Source organism: Salvelinus alpinus, chromosome 29 (assembly GCF_045679555.1).
Source record: "Salvelinus alpinus chromosome 29, SLU_Salpinus.1, whole genome shotgun sequence".
Classification (NCBI taxonomy): domain Eukaryota; kingdom Metazoa; phylum Chordata; class Actinopteri; order Salmoniformes; family Salmonidae; genus Salvelinus; species Salvelinus alpinus.
The window spans coordinates 27,182,424-27,205,962 of record NC_092114.1 but is presented as its reverse complement, the minus strand read 5'-3'; the positions used below and the strand labels follow the sequence as shown (position 1 = coordinate 27,205,962).

Sequence of the window (23,539 nt, the reverse complement as noted above, 5' to 3'; positions counted from 1 at the left end):
CTGTAGGGACAGTAACAGAAGGAGCAGTACTAGTAGCGCAGGATGCTATATTGACAGCATGGAACTGGACTACTGCACAAATGAGGGGTATTGTGAGATATGGGTCAGGAGCAGTGTTAGTAATAGCAGGGGTTACTTTGGTGATATTGTGTGGATATCATGTACCGAGGGCATTGATGTTAAAAATGACTACACAGTGATGAGTTACCTCAAGATGAGGTAAAATTGATTAAGGCTAGCGTATATATCGGGTGGCTATGGAGGAAGAGGATGGGGAGCAAAGTGAGAATGACATGGCTTGGGAACACCTGTTGGATCCTGTAATCTAAAGGGGAAGACTGGGCAAAAGCATGAGGAAGCTTTTTTAGAGCTTTCATTTATGCCAACCTCAGCAGAAAAGTTTCTTGAAGACATAGTCAGGCTAAGAGAGAGTGGGAATTGTCATGCTTTCAAACTTTGGGTTGTCATGCATATATAATTGTGCATATCTTCACATGTTATTAATGCTGTTATGTTTTATGTATTTTTGTTGCTTTCCAAGTCTTGTGCTATCACCTCTTAGGAACTTGAAGGAGAAAGTGGTGGGGAAACAAAAGGCAGCTCTAGCTGACATGGTACAAGACAGCAGATTCAGTTGGAATGTCATTTTGTTGTGTGATGAGAGATGGAAATTAAATTGTGTATGGTGTGATCATAGAACAGAGGCCATATGTTTCTGATTTGGTATACCCACAGAGAAAGTTTGTTATCATTGTTTTTATAATAATTTGTAGGTTTTTTAATTCATGTTTTATTATAATTGTTTGTCCATTTATAAGTAATTTCCAAGTTCATGTAAATTGAACATTAGGGAGCTATTGTTCAAGAGGGGGGGGGGCTGTTGGATTCGGGGTAAACTTTGAACATTGAGATATTAAAGACATGATAGATCTGACGCATAGTGTATAAGGAGTGAAAGAGACTGGGTTTTATTTCAGGAGATAATGGTCTCTGTAGAAAGACAGATGGCTTTGGAATGTGTTGGGTGGACGGGTGGAGATCACAGGATTGCTTTAGGGGAAGCGGATGGACATCTGTGGATTAGGCGAAGGAGGGGTTGAGCTCAGGTCAGATCCCCTGAATGGAGTAATAAGGGTTTATTTATTTAAGCAAACCAGACGGTATAATTGATGATCATTTTTTTTATTGAAGGATAGCCATGGGCACACTCCAACACATAATTTACAAACAAAGCATTTGTGTTTAGTGAGTCCGCCAGATCAGAGGCAGTAGGGATGACCAGGGAGGTTATCTTGATAAGTGTGTGAATTGGACCATTTTCCTGTCAAAATGTAACAAGTATTTTAGGCTATCAGGGATAATGTATGGCGTAAAAAGTACATTATTTTCTTTAGGAATGTAGTAAAGTAAAAGTTGGCAAAAATATAAATAGTAAAGTACAGATACCCCAGAAAATGACTTAAGTAGTACTTTAAAGTATTTTTACTTAAGTACTTTACACCACTGAAATTGGTAGGCTGACTGCAGAAATGTCCACCAGAGCTATTGCCAGAGAATTGAATGTTAATTTCTCTACCATAAGCCGCCTCCAACGTCGTTTTAGACTATTTGGCAGTACGTCCAACCGGCCTCACAACCACAGACCATGTGTATGGCGTCGTGTGGGCGAGCGGTTTGCTGATGTCAACATTGTGAAACGAGTGCCCCATTGTGGCGGTGGTGTTATGGTATGGGCTGGTATAAGCTATGGACAACAAACACAATTGTGAAATTTATTGTCAATCAGTGTTGCTTCCTAAGTGGACAGTTTGATTTCACAGAAGTGTGATTGACTTGGAGTTACATTGTGTTGTTTAAGTGTTCCCTTTATTTTTTTTGAGCAGTGTATATACTGTATATATATATATATATATATACACACACTTGTGATGGTGAAAACATGTTTTTGTCTGAATTACAGCTGTAACAACCCTTTGGGAAGAATTAAACTTGGTTAAGCTTTTCTAGTGTCCGTGAGTTATTTACTCTGAAAAATTAGAACCTAACACTACAATGTGCCCCCGCACATTGATTCTGTACCACCTCCCCCTGTATATAGACTCTTTACTGTTATTTTATTGTTGCTCTTTAATTATTATCTTGTTTTTTATTTATTTATTTTTTACTTCAGTTTATTTTAGTAAATACTTTCTTAACACTTATTTTTCTTAAAACTGCATTTTTGGTTAAGGGCTTGCAAGTAAGAGTTTCACTGTAATGTCTACACCTGTTGTATTCAGCGCAATACTCTTTTGCATACTCACTCTTTTGCATACCAAATGTAAAATAGGGAGCTTGTAGTAGTTGTATGGACAAAGATTCAGCAACAGGCAGGCAGGTAGAGGTGCAAATCAGTGTGATTTTATTTACACAGTGTTGGTGGTTCAAGATGACTTTGATAAATGTACCAAGTAAACAGATTCAATAACCTTTTACATACTCATTTCAGTTTGATTTGAATTTCATTTCCCAATTGAAACCCCAAACATATGTTCTTATATGACCGATTGGGGTTATAACCACCTGTGCAATACAATACGGTGTTTGCTCTATATCCTAAAGCTTAGGCATTAGCTCAGGAGAGCGTCATTGGCTGTTAGTTACAGTACATGTTCAATTGTAAAAGACGTTGCACATAGTGTATATCTGAAATAACGCTGGCAAACATGCTTTACTTACTCTAGCCTATCATGCATGTTAATATAAAAACCTGTGCTACAGTTTTCAAAATAAAATGTTAAAAAATATATATTTGTGTTAAATCTAGTTTTTGTTAATAGACTGATGGTACTCTTATTTTCTCCGACTATGATGCTGCGTCTGGGAGAGCTTTTCCTCCATTACAGAAAGCAGTTTATGTATTTCTGATTTAGCTTGGGACTTCAGTTCAGTTGGCAATTTGTGGAGCATTGAAGTTATCATTTGGCCAAGTAAGGCATCATCATCACTACCTCCCATACTACTGACCCTATGCTCTCTGGTATTATCAGCCTTCTTAGGGTTCTTACTGGAGCCTTGATCTACTCTGTCATGTGACCTCTTCCTTAGTTGGGCTGGTCCACTGGTAGAGCTGGAGCTTGGTTTAGATGAAGAGGGGCTGTCCCCAGACTGTATCAGGGTAGATGTGGGTCTGTCGGATCTGGGGTGTGTGGTCACAGGAGGGGTAAAGGTGCTGTCTGCTGCAGGGGTGGACAAGGGGATTAAACGGCAGCCTCGATTGCCTCCAGTCTCTCCTTGTCTTCTCCCTGACAGAATCTTGGTGGCATAATAAGAAACTAAAGGTTTGCATTAATGGACGCACACACACACACCGTGACACCAGTATGAGAAGGAGAAAACTCCTTTGTGTTAATAGCTTGTCAAGGAGGTTCTATAAAGCTTAGTTGTATGTTCAAAGGACATTAGTTGTATGTTCAAAGGACATCCTGAAATTATAAACCATACAGAAATACATTTCTAACTAAATATTATATTTATAATTCTTTCAAAACATCAATAAATGAGTTGGTGTGTTTTCACTGCAATGTTTCTGTGTGAGTGGAGAACCCCCCCCCCCCCCCTCGAGTGAAGTTCTATCACAAGGAGAGTTGAACAGATAAACGTTGTGAAGATACATGTCAACCTAGGCGTAGCATCTCATCTAACCACTAGGTCCCGCCCATCCGTGAGATTATATTATATCAATCAGAAGAAAATACGATAAAGTCCTCTGAATGTCTTACTTCAATCAAATATGCTACACAGCTCACCTTTCCTCCTGGAACTTGGGTCGGTTGGGTTTTGTGTTTTATGAAGGAGGAGAGCCAGTCCAACTCCTGTAATATCTCAGGACTTTCTGGTCCAACACTTGAATTCCTGCTCGTGATCTTGATCTTATGCTCCCTGGCATAGTTCTCTCTCAGCCTTCTCCATGTTGTCCTGCAAAAACGTAAGTCTATTTCTCTTTTGCCTTTGCTGACAATACGAGCGATTTGAACCCAATCATTATCATTTTTACTTGTATCTTTTGAATTGTAAAGGTTTGGGTATTTCCTAACCATCCTGGCAAGGCGAATCTCAAAATCACTCAAACTCATCTTGTCCTCTATCTGAATCTGTGGCTACACTGAAGGTAGGTACAGAGCCTGTGGTAAAGGCAGGAGTGGCTGATGTGGTTTCTTCCTTCTGGCAGGTTCTTTCCGACACAGTTCTACCTGTAGTGTGTTCCAATAGCCACATTAACATACCACTTATAATGAGGAAATGGATTGTGTTTGCATCATACAGTAAGGGCACAGACAGAAGGCGTAACCCAGACACGTCACAGGGGCTATAAAGCTGAAACATCCGTTTAGAACCGTTTACTACTACCAAATATGGTAGTGAGAGGAAATCCAGTCACAGGTAGTGGGGGAGGATGGAGCTAGGTGAAACTGGGCCTACATTCTGCTAAAGTTGTTATCGATGAAACATCTGATCTCAATACATTTGTCTGTTCCCAAAACTAGAATCTGTTACGAACACTGCTAAATTTCTTTGCCAAAGTTTAAAACCTGCGTTGTTTAGAAGGAGTGCAAGGCCGAATTGAGTTTGTGCAGATGCGCACTTCACAGAGGAGGCGTTCCCTAATGGAAATATATGCTACAACGCGCTAATAGGATCTAGCTAGCTCCAGTTTGGCTATTTCTGCCCACTATGCTTCATTTGTTCCCACTATAAACAACACATATTAACTGACTTGGGTTAGTTATAAATATCTTTGGTAAGCCATTTTTTATGACACAAATTCAGACTGAAACCACGTCTATCGGCCTGCCCCCTTAACTACTATCAGATACAGATGAGCCTAATCCAGGGCCAAAAGGCATTTTAAATGGAGTGCGGATACTGAAACAAAGCCAGGCATCTCTGTCTGTGGCTGCCAGTGTTCTGTTGATTGAACACCACAGCTCCTCCTCCATACCCCCAGGGTGCTATTCAATCAAAACCACCTTCTGGATTTCCTGGAGGAGTCAAAAACCACCTCCCTTTTCCTACACAAGCAAAGTTTGCTTGTTTCATGACTGTAAATATGGTTCTGAGAGCAGGAATAAACATTTAGACAGCAATGGAAGAATGCTGTGGTTGTTTTTTTCTTTTACTTATCCCGTAAATTATGTTACTGGGTTTGATTGAATGTGTTCTGTATTGTTCATAGTTCAAAACATATGTTTAATTGCTTTCTCTTGGGAAAGATCCCCCCTTTTGAAACATATACAGTATATTTTTTTCATTTCAGTGTGTTCATTTCAGAGGGATCACCGTTATGAATAAAGGATAAATAAATCCAAATATTTTTGGATTCCATGGGAAAAGGCCCATGGAACACGCTTTACACCTCACTTTATTTATAAACTGGATGGCCTACCCTAAAACCAGGGCTGGTCCGGTATTTGAACCCGGGACCTCTCACACCCTAAGCAAGAATCATACACCTAGACCAACGAGCGTGTCCTTGACACATGAAAACAGGCTTTGAAATCAAGATAAATACAACGTAATGTCAACTTAGATTCTTTACTGGTAGTACTCCACCATCAGGTGGCGCTGTGAAGTACTGCTGCTGTCACTAGAGGGACATCAGAGCTTGAATCCTACACCAACGTATGTGGCACTTGAGTTGAAAGTGATGCTCTTATTACATTTTTTTTAAAGGGAGTTAATCTGGCTTGTTGGTCTAGACTCTAGGGCAACATGGTGTCAGGGAAATTCGTATTATCAAGTACTTAAATCAGCAACACTCACATTTAGTATGATATGTTACATTATGTTCAGGGGTTTAGTGATGCAGGAGCTCGAGGGAGCAGTGCGCCCTCATTTTCTTCAGTTTGAGAATACAGAGCAGGTTAAAATATTTCTGGAAAATCATTTCTCAAGCTGAATCAATTACTGCAAGATCACATAATGATGAATTATATTTTACGTAAGAGAACCGAATATAATAGCATACTGTAGCACAGTAGGCCCATAACTTTACTGTTACACCAAAAACACCTCATTTGTAATGAGATTTTAGGATGGTTAGCTGAAGCTGAATCGTCACATTTCTTTTTTTATGTGGCCAAAACTCAGTGCGCCACTAGGCAGTATATATGCTTTGACTGAAACAAAATTACCAGTTCTGGTTCAAACCGTGCACCATTCATTTTGGCCTGAAGGGACGACCTTCCAATTTGGCCTACCTCAAACTTTGGCGTGAGTGACCTACTATTAGGCCTATTCATAACGTCACTGGAAATTCGAGAAGCGTGGATTTGTAGGTCTTATATGTCAAGCTGCTCTGTGCCTCTGCTCTTTTCCCCTGCATAGTCGCTTACACAACTGGACAAATAAACATTGTAAACAATAGCTTAGCCAACTGCCAATTTGTTTTTCTAAGTGTGAGGCCCTTTTCCCTGGGACTGTCTGGAGAACATTGAAGGTGACATAGTCCAGGAGAGACCGACAGATCAGGGCCTGGTTTCCCAGTTGTGATGTAACTTAAGCATTATGATGGTCATAATGTACCAGATGCATAGTTATTTACTATCCAACTTTTTAAAAGTGTTTCCCAAACAAGCACGTAGCATTAACTTGTAAGAGGCAGTTGGGGGCATGTTCTGTTTTGTACATGATCCAGTTGGAGGGGGGGGGGGGCTGTCCACTTCCCTGTTGCTGAAATCGAAGGCGCTTGCATCGTATGCCAACACCACTAATAGCCTACATTTCATATGAAACGTAGGCTAGGCCTATACATTTAGAAGACTACATTTTATTAATGAAAATAAATAACTCCATAATCTACAAACAAACCATTTTCGTCAGGTAATGTTAATTGATTTCAAGATTTGAAGTCTGGTCTTCTTGTTTCAACTTGGGCCCGGTTTTCCGATAGCGCTGGAACTTTTGAAGCTTTTGAAACAATTGCTTTAATGATGCATCTTTTCCACAATGGCCGAAGATGTAACATGCGTTTCCAAAAACACAATGCTGAGAAAACGGTTGTTAAGTGCTTCGTTGAAGCATGTGTTCATACTGATAGGATCAAAAGAAAGGGAGTGCTGCTCTTGGATCAGCATCCTCCATTCAAATCTTTCATTAACATTAGAATTACCTCACAATACTGTCTACGGATCAGCTCCTAGAGAGATATGACAACCTATGGCTGTAAATATTGATTGCTTACCCAATGAAAATGTTAGCTACACTTAATGAAGTATATTGAGACAAATTGCAGACAGTAGCCTAGCAACATAGAACTCAATTGATTGAACATTAAATGTATTCCAATATGATTGAAAGAGGCATGCATAGCCTACTGTTTATATTTAATGCAGTCATCTCGGTTTTCATTTGAAGCATCTTTTTATACGTTGCTTGTTTGTATCAATTGCAAAGACATTGACAACTTTGTATTTGTAGTCAACTTTGTTATGAAGTTATCAGCAGTCACAGAGAGATGGATATATGTTGCCAATTCGTCTTGTCAAGCTTACCAGCGTGTTTTCTGAGTTCCTGTTTTTTTACTAGACTCTGATTTGACCTCTTGCCTGCCCTGACACTGAGCCCGCCTGCCTGACCATTCAGCCTGCCCTGACCTCGAGCCTGCCTGCCGCCCTGTACCGTTTGGACTGACCTGGTTTATGAACTTTTGCCTGTCCTCGACCTGCCTCTAGCCTGCCCCTTGGTTGTTCAATAAATATCAGAGACTCGAACCATCTGCCTCCTATGTCTGCATCTGGGTCTCGCCCTGTGTCATTATACCCTGAGGATGAAGTCACCATCAGACTGGAACACTCAGGTTGTCAAGACCAACTGGAGTTAGTAATTATGATCATACAGAGAAACTGTGAATGTTACGGCATACTATGTAGAGAGGCTAACATTTTCAGTCCACAAAAAGGACCTCCGTCATGTTAATTGATAATTTTTGCCTTTGAATATTGGTAAAACATTTAACTCTATGCATATAGTCATAGGCTATTAATTTATTTTGACCTCAAACCACAAATTCCCAAACGTGCAAAATAAAAACGAATTACCTCAATGATAAAGCATTTACTGTGTGGAGAGGTGTCCTCTTTCCTGGCCAATGAAGTCTAATTTTGGGGACCATTTTTTACTCATCAACGGCCAAATGTTGGAAAACATTTCACAGTTGAGTTTTAATTCAAAACTAGTTGGGATACCACAGATCATAATTACGTCACTTGCAATTAATGTCTGCACTGTTGACTTCAAATTACATAGCCAATTACCATTTTCTCATGGACATTTACAATAAGAACTGTAATACGATCTTTGTAAGCACTGAGAAGCAGTGGAGGAGTGTCATACTAAGACCAACGCCTAAACAAGTACCCATAATTCATTAACATTTTTTTTCTTCTGTTCAGTTCCAGAGGATGACAATGCAGGTTTCATCATTGGGAGTGTGGAAGCTGCTGCTACTTTTGCTGTCCTCCTGGCTGCTGTCTGGTTAAACAGGAGGAGGACTAGTGGGGACCAGTGGGGAGAGACTAGTGGGGACTAGTGGGGAGAGACTAGTGGGGAGACTAGTGGGGACCAGAAACATGGGGTAGATTCATTACATTCAGGAATGTCATTCCAACTAGTGTTCTCCCCTATCATTTGTATTTTCCTACGTGGAATTCTTTAGGTATTATACAGTATATTCCTCCACCAGTTTCCCACATTATGAAGAACTTCTCATTCTAGATAACTATCAAGTTAAGTGGGTGGGTAATCTATTACAATATTATGGATGTTCTAGTCTAGGTAAACAGCCAAGTAATGTACATAATGTTAATATGGAATATGTGTAAGTTATGTGCAAAATGTAAATATAGAATATAAGTAATGTACAAAATGAGGACATGACTGTGTAAACAGATGTAAATATGTTCATCAGACAAAAGTCAATCCAAAAGGTTAAATTTTTCACATGATATGTTTATACTGAAAGTTGCTGTATTTTTCTAGCCTTTTTTATACTCAAAGCAAACTTCATTGTGATACTGTACAGTACGTTGATCATAAAAACCTGATTGTAGTTGTAGCCTAGTAAAGAGAAACCAGTTATAATCAGCAAGCCAATTGAAACTAATTAGAGACCACATTTGTATTAATGTTTGTATCTTTGTTATGAAAAAACAAAACGTCTGCTGTGTTTTCCTGACATGCTGATGTTGAAAGGCCCACAGTCAGTTCAGCCCTGGGGTGATACTGTTCTGACTGCTCTGTTCTGACAGCCCTGGGGTGATACTGTTCTGACTGCTCTGTTCTGACAGCCCTGGGGTGATACTGTTCTGACTGCTCTGTTCTGACAGCCCTGGGGTGATACTGTTCTGACTGCTCTGTTCTGACAGCCCTGGGGTGATGCTGTTCTGACTGCTCTGTTCTGACAGCCCTGGGGTGATACTGTTCTGACTGCTCTGTTCTGACAGCCCTGGGGTGATACTGTTCTGACTGCTCTGTTCTGACAGCCCTGGGGTGATACTGTTCTGACAGCCCTGGGGTGATGCTGTTCTGACTGCTCTGTTCTGACTGCTCTGTTCTGACAGCCCTGGGGTGATGCTGTTCTGACTGCTCTGTTCTGACAGCCTTGGGGTGATGCTGTTCTGACTGCTCTATTCTGACAGCCCTGGGGTAATGCTGTTCTGACTGGTCTGTTCTGACAGCCCTGGGGTGATGCTGTTCTGACTGCTCTGTTCTGACAGCCTTGGGGTGATGCTGTTCTGACTGCTCTGTTCTGACAGCCCTGGGGTGATGCTGTTCTGACTGCTCTGTTCTGACAGCCTTGGGGTGATGCTGTTCTGACTGCTCTGTTCTGACAGCCCTGGGGTGATGCTGTTCTGACTGCTCTGTTCTGACAGCCTTGGGGTGATGCTGTTCTGACCGCTCTGTTCTGACAGCCTTGGGGTGATGCTGTTCTGACCGCTCTGTTCTGACAGCCCTGGGGTGATGCTGTTCTGACTGCTCTGTTCTGACAGCCCTGGGGTGATGCTGTTCTGACTGCTCTGTTCTGACAGCCCTGGGGTGATGCTGTTCTGACTGCTCTGTTCTGACAGCCCTGGGGTGATGCTGTTCTGACTGCTCTGTTCTGACAGCCCTGGGGTGATGCTGTTCTGACTGCTCTGTTCTGACAGCCTTGGGGTGATGCTGTTCTGACTGCTCTGTTCTGACAGCCTTGGGGTGATGCTGTTTTGACTGCGCTGTTCTGACAGCTCTGTTCCAGTCATACGGGCTCAAATGTCAGCCTATTCCCTATATAGTGCTCTACCAGGCCCCATAGTAGTTATGGGTCTATGGGCTCTGATCAAAAGTAGTGCACTAAATAGGAAATATGGTGCCATTTGGGACACAACCATGGTGTCAGTGTAACAGAGACACTGACTCAGCAGGAATTGACATTAGTCCTTCGGACAAGTAGGACAGATTTTTTTACTTTCCCGAAAGCTCAAGGACCAGTGGAAGCAAAGTTTCCCTATAACCTCAAAGATCCTCCACCATATTTTACAGTAGGTATGGGATTATTTCATGCATGGGGCGGCAGGTAGCCTAGTGGTTAGAGCGTTGGACTAGTAACCGAAAGGTTGCAAGATTGAATCCCTGAGCTGACAAGGTAAAAAAAAAAAACTGTCATTCTGCCCCTGAACAAGGCAGTTAACCCGCTGTTCCTAGGCCGTCATTGACAATAAGAATTTGTTCTTAACTGACTAAAAGGTTAAAAAAAAAAAAAAAAAATTAAATCACTTGATGCAAAACCAACCACTGGTGTGCGTGGCCAAATAGCTTTTTCTAACAAATTTAAACACCTATAGTTTGATAAACGGCATTGGAACTGGTGCTATGGTCAGATGACATGAAAATAGAGCTCTTTGGCCACGCACACCAGTTGTGGTTTTTGCGTGAAAAAATATGCACATGCAGAAAAGTACCTCATACCTACTGTAAAATATGGTGGATCTTTAATGAATGCATTAACTGTAAGTCACTCTGGATAAGAGTGTCTGCTGAATGACTAAAATGTAATGTAAAATTTAAGGGGCTATTTTGCTTCCAATGGTCCTGGGGCCCTTGTTAAGGTCGACGGCATCTTGAACTTTATCCAGTACCAGGACATTTTAGTCGAAAACCTGTCTGCCTCTGCCAGGAAGCTGAAACTTGGTGTATCTTCCAGCAAGACAATAATCCCAAACACACAACAAAATCCACAAAGAAATCGTTAATTGACCACAAAAAATCAACATTTTGCAATGGTCATCTCAGTCCCTGGAATTGAACCCCATTGAAAACGTGTAGTTTGAATTGGAGAGGGCAGTACATAAGTGGAGATGAAGGTTATCAAGAATCTGGAAAAATTCTGTATGGAGGAATGGTCTAAGATCTTTCTAAAACTGTTCTCCAATCTAATAAAATCTTTAAGATAAAAAAGATTACTTGTTAAACAACATTTTTCTCTTAGCAATTGTGTTAGTATAAAATAATATACAGTTGAAGTCAGAAGTTTACATACACTTAGGTTGGAGTTATTAAAACTTGTTTTTCAACCACTCCACACATTTCTTGTTAACAAAATATAGTTTTAGCAAGTCGGTTAGGACATCTGCTTTGTGGATGACACAAATAATTTTTCCAACAATTGTTTACCGACAGATTATTTCACTGTATCACAATTCCAGTGGGTCAGAAGTTTACATACACTAAGTTGACTGTGCCTTTAAACAGCTTGAAAAATTCCAGAAAATTATGTCATGGCTTTAGAAGCTTCTGATAGGCTTATTGAGTCAATTGGAGGTGTACCTGTGGATGTATTTCAAGGCCTACCTTTTTTTATGGCCTGTGTTGGTCAGTCCTTACACACCTACACACACACACCCATCTGTATTGTTTGTGTGTGTGTGTGTAACAAAACAATATTCATCTTCAAACAATATGCTAACAGGCTATAGTGCATAAACATAAATCCTAACAAAAGACTAAATTGAAAATAGTTTGATGGGGGTGAGAATATTATCACTTGTGAATGATGCCCAGGGTGTGCAGTCTAAGGCAAGAAACAGCGCATGCATTTTTTGTGGGAGTTTTTCTAATCATAGTCGCAAGCATCATGTAGCCTAGCACATAGGCCTATATGTTTTGATAAGGTTGATTCACAACTAAAGTGGCCAAATAACTCCAAAAGCAGCATATAGTCCCAAGACCCCTGGAACACAGTTGGACAGCCCATAGCCTACAGAGCCTAGTGAAATGGGTTCTTAAAAGCCCAGTCATTGCGCAATCGCGTGTGAACACAGTTTGACTGGCTACTATTTAAAAGAGGATCCCAGATTTCTCATGTTGCTATATTTATTGCTCAATTCCTAAAATTAAGCACATTAATCCGCTTTACAAACCGTGTAGCCTACCTGGCATATTAAAAACATAACAGCACGTAACCTCCACTTTCTATTAGTGCCAGGTTTTTTGGGGGGAGGTTGGCCATTCTAAAAATATATATATATTCCACACATATAGGCTATATGTAAAGGCTATATGTAAAGACCTGATTATATTGAGAATAGTCTGATGGGTGAGAATATTAGCAATGAGAGACTGATGAAATGTGTGCAGCCTGTGCAAGAAACAGAGCAAAGTGCTTGCCTTTCATGCAACTTTTTTTCTATTCATCATTACTGGCATCATGCAGCCTTAGAATGTATTAGAAATCAAAACCTATAGCCTAACATTTATCACAACTAAAGTTGCATAAATAACTCTAAATTGAGCTAAATGTGTTTGTTAAATAACGGTCAAATACCACGACATCGGCAGGAATTTGCATAACAATTCAAATTTCATGACCACCACAGCCCTAATACACCAGCATACACGTTAACTTGAATTTATTACCAGTTTTTGTCACTATGGGTCTATAAGTAGTGATTATATTGCTTCTTAAACAAGTACTGTTGGAGGTTCCACTGGTTCGGGATAGCTACAGGCACCTGTGAGGGAAGGGCAAAGGTGCTTGTTAAGAAAGGAGTAAATTCAAAAATGGCAAGTTTTCTAAACAGCAATTACTGTAACAGTATAAAACCAGTTAAATCTATCTTAACTTTTTATCATCATTGATCACATTGGATGGGCACACCAATAATGAGCTCTGTCGTTGTGCTACACATTAAACCTGCCCACCTGTGCTGCTATCTCCTTTGATGGAGTCAAGACAACTCAGGAAGCTGGGTTTGGCTTGTCTCAGTAACTCCTGGTGCTCATTTTCAAGTCTCCTCCCCACTTTGCCCTGTCTAACCATGGCCCAGTCTTCCTTCGTCTACACAACAGAATGCAACGCAAAACAGCACAACATAAGGGTTAGATATCAAGTATGATCACTCCTCAAGATTAGTAAATACACCTGATCCGTTATCAATATTAACAAAACTATACCAAATTAATAATAATAAATGTTACTCTACTTGAATCACTACATTTTAATTCTTACCAGCTATAACAACTGTTTGATTCACTACAGATTGATTCTCACCATGTCCTTAAAGCACTCTCCTCTGTAGAAGGACTTGAAGCCAGGATACTTAAGCCCAGAGTCAAAGACTTCCTTCAGGCTCAGAGCGACCAGGTGCATCTCCTCTCCGTCATAAGCATACACCTGACGGTCCTCACACAGCATTATGACCAGCTGGCCACTCTCTGTCGGGTAGGGGAGGTTTTCCACAGCTCCTAACACCTCCATCGTCACACTGTCTGGTAGGTAGAAGTTCCCCCACTCCTTAACTTCCTCTTCTCCTTTGTAGAACGTGTCATCCAGGCCCCCAACCTTCCACTCTGATTTCTCTGGCTTCTTGAGAGGAATACTCGCATGGCGATGTTTGCACACTGTGTCAGAGACCTGTTTCAGGTATTCCACTGCATCTGTTGACGATATTGTAAAACAAAAGTCTCAATCTCAATTACTGGAGAGGCGGTGTCGAATATATGCAGGTTTTTGTTTTAGCCAAACGTATTATTGTATGCTAGGTCTATGCTCCACAACTTTGAATAGATCTTAAAGGCAACGTTTTGGTCAATAGTTCTTCATTAGGGTTACAACTCTGACCAAAACATGTTTCTTAAAATCAATTCTAAACGCTGTGGCATACAACAATATTACTGGTGACAAAAGCTGCTGCTGTAGGCTAACCAACTGCTATGCAGCTACCATATTATCTCAAACCGTTGATTGACCAAAACCAAGGTATGACCAAGAGAACAAATCAACAGGTACCTCGTGTCTTTTCACATTGTAAGAAATTGTTCTTAATGTCCTGATAGCCTGCAGATCTGTATGGGATATAGACCAGAGACAAACTGTCATGAGTTTTTATTAGATTAACACTGGATTTGTGTGTACAGTTCTCTAATGATTTCAACCCCACCACACATTATTTATTGCTGTGTCATTACAACACACTAACTAGATACATTTTAGTGAATCTGCTCAATTTAATAAATCCCTTACGCCATCTCTGTATGTGCTGTAGCCTGATCAAGGGCAGTTGACGTTTTCTGAAGGAGGAAGGAAACAGAATATAAAGATAGGACGCCTGAACAGTCACCATTAGAGGAGCATCACTCATGTTGCATAACGTTTGGACAAGACAAAACGCAGTCATCATTCGCTATTATTGTCTGACAGCTTGTTCAACTGCTCATTTCATGTAACATAAAAAGGTCAGAAATATTTGATATAATTAGATCTACTAAAAGAAAAGGTTTGAAAGAAATGTTCTAAAACATTCAGACATAAAAATACCCTTAAAGCTATCAAAAGTAAAAGTGAAACTATTGAGCACAAAAACAACTTGAAATGCAAACAACATACGCAATCATCCTTTATTTCACCAATTTAATTAAGCCTACCTGCCACTATTATTGTGAAGAAATGTCGTGAATTGGCAAGTAAGATGCTTATTTCCTAACTCTGTAGACACGAAGAGAGAACGGACCGCTGTGCAATTCACGACGCACAGAAATTTCTGCCGTTTGCTTTTCCGCGTTTGAAGTAAACATAACGTCACAGATGATTCACAGGATGTACAAGTGTGACGCATCCGGTTGGAGTTTCCGCTCAACTGCGCAAGTGCAGGCAGTCAAACCAAAGGCACTCCTTATATACAGCATGAAGTCGTTTTTGACGAAAACAAAAACGTGTCAGTTTGTCACTTTCACGAAGTTGGAGAAATAACATGTTCAAATTCTTAAGAAGTTGGAGAAATAACATGTTCAAATTCTTAAGAAATTGGCTCGAATCTTGGTTGTGACTTTAGATTTTGAAAAAATGAACAACTCAAACCCCGGCCTGGTCTACTTAGTCTGCTTCGCAAGAGATTCAGAAAGTCTTGCGATGTTGCGACTCTGGGTTTAGAAACTCTGTGCCTATAATCATTCTCCATGGTTTGAACACTGAAGGGTGGTTGTGACTAGAGAGAGTACAACTACTGTACGACCAGAAGTGACTTTTCGTAACAGGCTAGGAGAGCATTTTATTTAACCCTAACCCTTTTCCTAACCTAATTCTCATAACCTGCCACCTAAATGATCCTAACCTGCCACCTAAATGATCCTAACCTGCCACCTAAATGATCCTAACCTGCCACCTAAATGATCCTAACCTGCCACCTAAATGATCCTAACCTGCCACCTAAATGATCCTAACCTGCCACCTAAATGATCCTAACCTGCCACCTAAATGATCCTAACCTGCCACCTAATTGATCCTAACCTGCCACCTAATTGATCCTAACCTGCCACCTAAATGATCCTAACCTGCCACCTAAATGATCCTAACCTGCCACCTAAATGATCCTAACCTGCCACCTAAATGATCCTAACCTGCCACCTAAATGATCCTAACCTGTCCGTATGGGAGCAGCAGCTAGCATCAACCATATGCTCAGTAGGCCTACTATAAATACCACAAACTCTGCCACTAGAGAGCACCACCCAGACATTCTAGTGGTAAATACAACAATAACAACATTTTAGATGCCACAATTTCCTATAACCTGGGGATAATTCTAATGCACACAATCAAGAAAAGAGGGGGCAGTCAGGTGCACAAGAGATTAAGTTTATGGGTAAAATGAACAGAACACAAAATATATTAAAAAGTAAGAACAGACAGCGGCTAGAAGATGCCCATTGTATAACCCCTGGCCCCAAATGTAGCCGTATAATTTATTCAATTACATCAAGGTCCTCTCAGTCTATCCATGTCCTCATCTTTTATTTACCATTATTTAAGCAGGTAGCCCCACAGACTAAAGTCTCTTTTGCAAAGGGAGCCCTGCATCAGAAGAGCAGCAATGAATTACACATTAAGAAGTGGCCCTAAAAAGTAGACTACAAACTGTTAATGACTCAGATATAGTTCAGCAATAGTAAAAGCGCCAGTCAGTTTGCTAGCCTATAAAAAGCCTCACAAATAGTGCAGTACAGGAATGATGCTGGAACTGACTAAACAAATGCCTTGGTGTTTGTTCGGGGGGCTAACACCATTGTCTAGTATGCAGAAGAATTGCATTCAAACTGTTGGTCACACTCAGTAACTACAAATACTGATGCTAAACACTCATGCTAGCTTCTCTGGTGGCAAACACATACAGGTGTTGTCTTAACTGATGCTGTTCTGGATGCTGAAGACTGCTCTATTCCAGTCATATGGGCCCATAGGGGTCTGGTCATAAGTAGTGAACTACTGAATATAGGAAATTGGGTGTCATTTGTGATGTAGTGTTTGATGCCTGATACTGATTAGTCCCCAAGTAGCACAAACATCTGGCCCGATTCCAGCAAGCCAGATATAAAACTGCTGGCCCGGGTCTGGCAGCCGGATCCGTCCCGAGCCCGAAATGAATGACGGTACAGACTAGGCCCAAGCCTGAACTTAGCCAAAGCTGCAATTTTAGAACCAGAATACTCCCAGCAATGGCCCAAATCCACTCAATATTATATTAAAATGTAGGTAGTAATATTGCAGCTATTAAACGAACTATGAACAACAAAAAATACATGACATTTTCTCATTTTAAGACTAGATAAAATTGACTTAAAAAAAACAAATGTATTTCACCTTTATTTAACCAGGTAGGCCAGTTGAGAACAAGTTCTCATTTACAACGGCGACCTGGCCAAGATAGACCTGCTGCTCGGACAGCTGATGCTTAAAGTTAGAGAGGGAGATATAAGGCTCCAGCTTCAGAGATTTTTGCAATTCGTTCCAGTCATTGGCAGCAGAGAACTGGAAGGAAACACTGTCATCCCTCAACATGTATAGCTGCATGGATGAACCCAAATAAACGTCACTAGAAAACAGCTTAAACGCAAATGCAGCTACTTTGATGTTATTCTATCTGTTGAGTTGACGTGACTGTGTTAGACCTAGTTGGCTAGCTAGCAAGCAAGGGATAAGAACATTGCCAACCAGCTTAGCAATCAAACAAAGAGAATGAACGACCAGCCCGCTTCTCTAGCAACCTAACTGATAGAACTAACAACCAGATTTAGTGAAAGGATGAAAGTATGAATTTACTTATTCAAATATAAATGAAAAAAAAATGACCGGTAAATTTGTGCTTGTTTCTTTGGCAACCATGGTATAAGCGGGATAAACGCCTCCGCTCTATACATTATCTGGAGCTAATAAGTACCAAGTGCGTGCGTGTGTGTTAGCCTAGTGGTTAGAGCGTTGGACTAGTAACCGAAAGGTTGCAAGATCAAATCCCCGAGCTGACAAGGTACAAATCTGCCGTTCTGCCCCTGAACAGGCAGTTAACCCATTGTTCCTAGGCTGTCATTGAATTTGTTCTTAACCGACTTGCCTAGTAAAATAAATATGTAAATGCATCCATCTCTAGGTCTATCCGCCCTCTCCTGGCTGTGTTTGGTCCTCTCCTTTCTGTCTCGGTCTGGTGCAACCTTATGACAAACTTCTCCGTCTCTCCATCTGTAGCTTTGGATGTGAAGGTTTCACCTGACAGCACCTTTGAATAACAGGGCAGAGCAAAAGAAGTAGTTACAACAATTAGTCAGATTGACACCACACAAAAATCCTAGGAATCACAATCCAGACCTCAAATATCAAAACAATAACCACAGAGGTTTTCAATTTCAACACTGAGTAACAGATCAAGAGATAAACATTGAGAAAATTATAAAATGCTACATGCAAAGTGTTAGTCCCATGTTTCATGAGCTGAAATAAAAGATCCCAGAAATGTTCCATAGGCACAAAAAGCTTCTCATTTTGTTCACATACCTTTTTGTAAGAATTTCTCCTTTGCCAAGATAATCCACAGGTGTGGCATATCAAGAAGCTGATTAAAACAGCATGATCATTACACAGATGCACCTTGTGCTGGAGACAATAAAAGGCCTCTAAAATATGCAGTTTCGTCACAACACAATGCCACAGATGTATCAAGTTTTGAAGGAGCGTGGAATTGGCATGCTGACTGCAGGAATGTCCACCAGAGCTGTTGCCAGATTAACATTAAATAATTTCTCTACCATAAACCACCTCCAACGTCGTTTTAGGGAATTTGGAAGTACGCCCAACCGGTCTCACAACTGCAGACCACGTGTATGGCGTTGTGTGGACGAGCGGTTTGCTGATGCCAACGTTGTGAACAGAGTGCCCCAGGGTGACAGTATGGTATGGGCAGACAGGCATAAGCTATGGACAATGAACGCATTTTATGAATGCAATTTGAATGCACAGAGATACTATGATGAGATCCCGAGGCCCATTGTCGTGCCATTCAGATCGGCCCTGTGGTTCCGGAGATGTAATTTAGGTGTTATTCACAAAATAAAAGAATGGTGGAAAATCCATCATGGTTGATCTTATGAATTAATTATGCTTCACCATCTGGCAGTCCGTTGGACAAATCTGGATTTGGAGGAAGCCAGGAGAACGCTACCTGCCTCAATGAATAGTGCCAACTGTAAAGTTTGGTGGTTTGAATAATGGTCTGGGGCTGTTTTTCATGGTTCGGGCTGGGTCCCTTAGTTCCAGTGAAGGGAAATCTTAAAGCTACAGCATAATGACATTCTAGACGATTCTGTGCTTCCAACTTTGTGGAAACAGTTTGAGGAAGGCCCTTTCTTGGTTCAGTATGACAATGTCCCTGTGTACAAAGTGAGGTCCATGTAGAAATGGTTTGTTGAGATCGGTGTGGAAGAACTTGACTGGCCTGCACAGAGCCGTGACATCAACCCCATCGAACACTTTTGGGATGAATTGGAACGCCGACCGCGAGCTAGGCCTAATCGCCTAACATCAGAGTCCGACCTCACTAATGCTTGTGACTGAATGGAAGCAAGTCCCCACAGCAATATTCCAACATTTAGTGGAAAGCCTTCCCAGAAGACTGGGGGCTGTTATAGCAGCAAAGGGGGGGGGGGGGGGACCAACTCCATATTAATGCCCATGATTTTGGAATGAGATGCTCGACGATCAGGTGTCCACATATCTTTGGTCATGTAGTGTAATTAATATATACAGAACCAGTCAAAAGTTTGGACATACCTACTCATTCAAGGGTTTTACTTTATTTTTACATTGTAGAATAATAGTGAAGACATCAAAACTATAAATAACACAAGGAATCATGTAGTAACCAAAAAAAAGTTAATACAGAAGCCCTATTTGGTAAAAAATATTATGGCAAGAACAGCTCAAATAAGCAGAGAAACGACAGTCCATCATTACTTTAACATATGAAACTCAGTCAATCAGGAACATTTCAAGAACTTTTAGAGTTTCTTCAAGTGCAGTCGCAAAAACCATCAGCTTCAGAAATTGCAGCCCAAATAAATGTTTCACAGAGTTCAAATAATAGACATCTCAACATCAAATGTTCAGAGGAGACTGCGTGAATCAGGCCTTCGTGATCGAATTGCTGAAAAGGAACCACTGCTAAAGGACACTAATAATAAGAAGAGACTTGCTTAGGCCAAGAAACACGAGCAATGGACATAAGACCGGTGAAAATCTGTCTTTTGGTCTAATCAGTACAAATTTGAGATTTTTGGTACCAACCGCCGTGTCTTTGTGAGTAGGTAAACGGATGATCTCCGCATGTGTGGTTCCCACCATGAAGCATGGAGGAGGTGGTATGATGGTGCTTTGCTGGTGACACTGTCAGTGATTTATTTAGAATTCAAGGCACACTTAAACTGCATGGCTACCACATAAATCTACAGCGATAAGCCATCCCATCTGGTTCGCGGTATGGGACTAGCATTTGTTTTTCAACAGGACAATGACCCAAAACACACCTCCAGGCTGTTTAAGGGCTATTTGACCAAGGAGAGTGATGGAGTGCTGCATCAGATGACCTTGCCTCCACAATCACCCAACCTCAACCCAATTGAGATGGTTTGGGATGAGTTGGACTGCAGTGTAGGAAAAGCATCTCAATTTATTGTTGCGAGTTAAAATAGTAGAATACACAAGACGCAATTTTGAAATTTGGTTGTGCATCAGAAGTTTTTTCTTGTTATTTTAGTCACTGATAGTTAGTCCCATGTCAGCTAACATTTTTTAGATTGAAGTTCTTTTTAGAAGCTCTTCATTTGGCATTAGGGAAAACACGAGATTAACTGCTACAAAAAAGACCTCCTAAAGAACACTCTGTAATGTTCACAACTACATATACTTTGAACTCGCGAAAAGCTGGAGGTGTGGTCAAGAAACACTGGCATATTTAATCATCGGACCCAGCTTTGCTGGCTGAATTTAAAAATCCACCACTTACTGTGTATAGGAGAGGTCGCAATTTACGCAATAAATTGGTTCATGCCAACTGCCAGCCACAAAAGAAAATCAGCCAGGCTCTTTTACGCCATCTACCAAATGGTAGCTATAAATGCAGAGGATGTGCACAGTGCAACAATATGATAAAGTGTGAATATTTCTGCCACCCACACACAGGAAAACGGTTCCAAATAAATGACATTATTACGTGTCCCACCACCCATGTTATTTACATGATTAAATGTCCATGTGGGCTCTGCTATGTGTGTAAAACCTCAAACAGACAATTAGTGAACATAACAGTTCAATCAGGAGAAACGACAGGGATTATCCAGTCGCAGTACATTTTAATGACCTAAAGCATGACATTTCTACCTTTTAGATTTTGTTGTATAGAGAAAGCTAAGATATCAGACAGGGAAGGTGATATTAATAATACTCCAGAGTAAAATGGAATGTTTTTGAATTTTCACCCTCCAGACATTATTTCCTAAAGGACTTAATGATGAAATGCCTATGTATGTTATGTTGTGAATTTGAACATGAATTATGTGCCTATTTAAGATTACTCTGATGTTTTTCGTACGATGTACCCAATGATTAATGAAAACTTGCTATGTCCTCATTGTGGTTCTACAGACGTGTTTAATACATCTTATTTATACACTTCTGTAATATTTATGAAATGCATATTGTTATATTTGGTAGCACTTATTTGTTTTTCCTTTGCCTCCAACCCCTTTCGATGTGTGGAACGGATGTGGGTGGGGCTAGGTCTACATAAGGGTGCTAATTAACAACATTCACAAAAGCTCTTCACAAATTCACAAAGGCCGTGAGGCCGATACGTAAGCTTATTAAATATCAGTGACACTAACAAGAGCAGTGTGCGGTTTCCTTTTTCCTACAGCTTGTGTGGCCTAACACTTCACAGCCGAGCCGTTGTTGCTCCAAGACGTTACCATTTCACAATAACAGCACTTACAGTTGACCGGGGCAGCTCAAGTGGGGCAGAAATTTTACGAAATGACTTGTTGGAAAGGTGGCATCCTATTACGGTGCCATGTTGAATGTCACTGAGTTCTTCAGTTAGGCCATTTGACTGCAAATGTTTGTCTATGGAGATTGCATGGCTGTGAGCTCGAGTTTATACACCTGTCAGCAACAGTATTGAATGAAATAGCCGAATCCACTAATTTGAAGGGGTGTCCACATACTTTTGTATATATACTGTCAGTTGACAAGCAAAATGTGTCTCACAGTAGTTTCCTTTCTAGCATAAAACCTAGTGCATAAAATGCTGTACAATAATGAAAATATGACTAAAACATTGACAAGTTCGTCAAGAAACATAAGGAAAATTACTGTACTCACAGTGAAGGATAAAACGGTTAATAATAATGCTGGAAAATCGAAGATTCTCTGCACAGCCACAGATGGCGAGCTGAATTTGGCTAATTAACACTGCAAACTCGCGCTAGCTTTGACGTCATCAGTCACTCTTAAAGGGACATGCTTTCTTACAGGTGAATAAAACAGAAATTAATATAGAACTGTTGTTTCTGATCAACGAAAATGTGGTAATTAATGTTGTTGTATTGTGCTGGAACTAAGGACAACAAATTATAATTGAATGGGTTCAATTAAGAAAAAAAGTTGTAATATGATTCTGATTGGGCTAACAAAATCCTACAAGAGTTATCAAAAACCTATAGAATAAATGTACTTTTAATCTGTCTGTCTGCATATTTCAAGACATGGCATATGAGGGTGCAGTGAGATAAACGATGGGCTGGACGATACTCTTCTCATCAATCAGCAGGAAAAACATACTTAAAACCTGGAAATCAACCAATCCTCCATCCTCCACAATGGAAAGGTCAAATGCTTTATTATCTAAATGTTGAAAGTGCATGGGCAATGGAGAGAAAGAAAATGGTGCAGCTTGAGGCCATGTGGCAGAGAGTGATATGGGCGCTGCAGATGGGGGATGTGAGCAGGTGGGTCTGGGCAAGAGGAATGTTGTGGATGTTGGTGAGCGTTTGTATGTGCACGTTTTGTACTGTTGAAAAAAAATGAATAAAAATCAAAAGTAAAGAAACACTAGAGGTTCCAATGGGATTACTTTTGATTTCACATAGGAAAAGAAGTAGTCTAATACAATTCTGATAGAGTTGATTCAAAATCCTACAGGATTGCGAGAATCATATAGGGTCAAGAATCCTATAGAACTGCAAGAATCTTATAGGATCCAAGATGATTACTTTTTATTTCCAATAGGAAAACAGTAGTCCAGTAGAATTCTAACAGTAGAGGTGACACAAAATCCTATAGGATTGTGAGAATTATATAGGATTCTTTTGAAAAAAAATAACTCGTCCTATAAATCACTAGTCCTATAGGATGTTTTTACTAGGGTAGTGTAGTTTTGTTTCTTCCCTCTTATTCTCTATATAGTTTCCACTAAGCGTTCCTATTTCTACTGACTGTTACTGGGATAGAAGACTGGTTTATACTTGGTAGATCATTGTCGTTTCTGGAAAAATTGTATGGGAGAGATGGAATGTGAGAAGAGAACAGTGAAAGGGAGGGTGGAGAAAGTAGAGAGAGGGAGAGGGGTACGGGTGCTGAGGCAGGGTGTCAGTATCAGGCCAATGCAGCAAATGGCCAATCGCAAAACTCCATTGGTCGAGCCCCCAGACA

General features: G+C 40.5%; 1 protein-coding gene and 1 long non-coding RNA gene across 4 annotated transcripts; both read right to left on the bottom strand.

Annotated features, from left to right (window-relative positions):
• Positions 1–2,378: 2,378 nt before the first annotated feature.
• On the bottom strand, positions 2,379–4,263 carry LOC139559413 (uncharacterized). Its single transcript, XR_011671754.1, has 2 exons — positions 3,789–4,263; positions 2,379–3,294 (listed from the first exon to the last, which is right to left on the bottom strand). It is a non-coding gene; the product is annotated as an uncharacterized lncRNA (long non-coding RNA).
• Positions 4,264–11,248: 6,985 nt separating this feature from the next.
• Positions 11,249–22,314, bottom strand: LOC139559412 (uncharacterized). Of its 3 annotated transcripts, XM_071375421.1 has the most exons (7): positions 22,211–22,314; positions 17,898–18,059; positions 14,537–14,583; positions 14,303–14,358; positions 13,565–13,950; positions 13,216–13,351; positions 11,249–13,025 (listed from the first exon to the last, which is right to left on the bottom strand). In XM_071375421.1, the coding sequence occupies exons 3-7, from the start codon at positions 14,539–14,541 to the stop codon at positions 12,976–12,978; spliced, it is 633 nt and encodes a 210-aa protein (XP_071231522.1). In that variant the 5' UTR covers positions 14,542–14,583; positions 17,898–18,059; positions 22,211–22,314; the 3' UTR covers positions 11,249–12,975. The 3 variants fall into 3 exon arrangements, with proteins under 3 accessions (XP_071231522.1, XP_071231520.1, XP_071231521.1); XM_071375419.1 differs by lacking the exons at positions 17,898–18,059; positions 22,211–22,314 and adding an exon at positions 14,938–15,104; XM_071375420.1 differs by lacking the exons at positions 17,898–18,059; positions 22,211–22,314 and adding an exon at positions 14,942–15,085.
• Between the last annotated feature and the right edge of the window lie 1,225 nt (positions 22,315–23,539).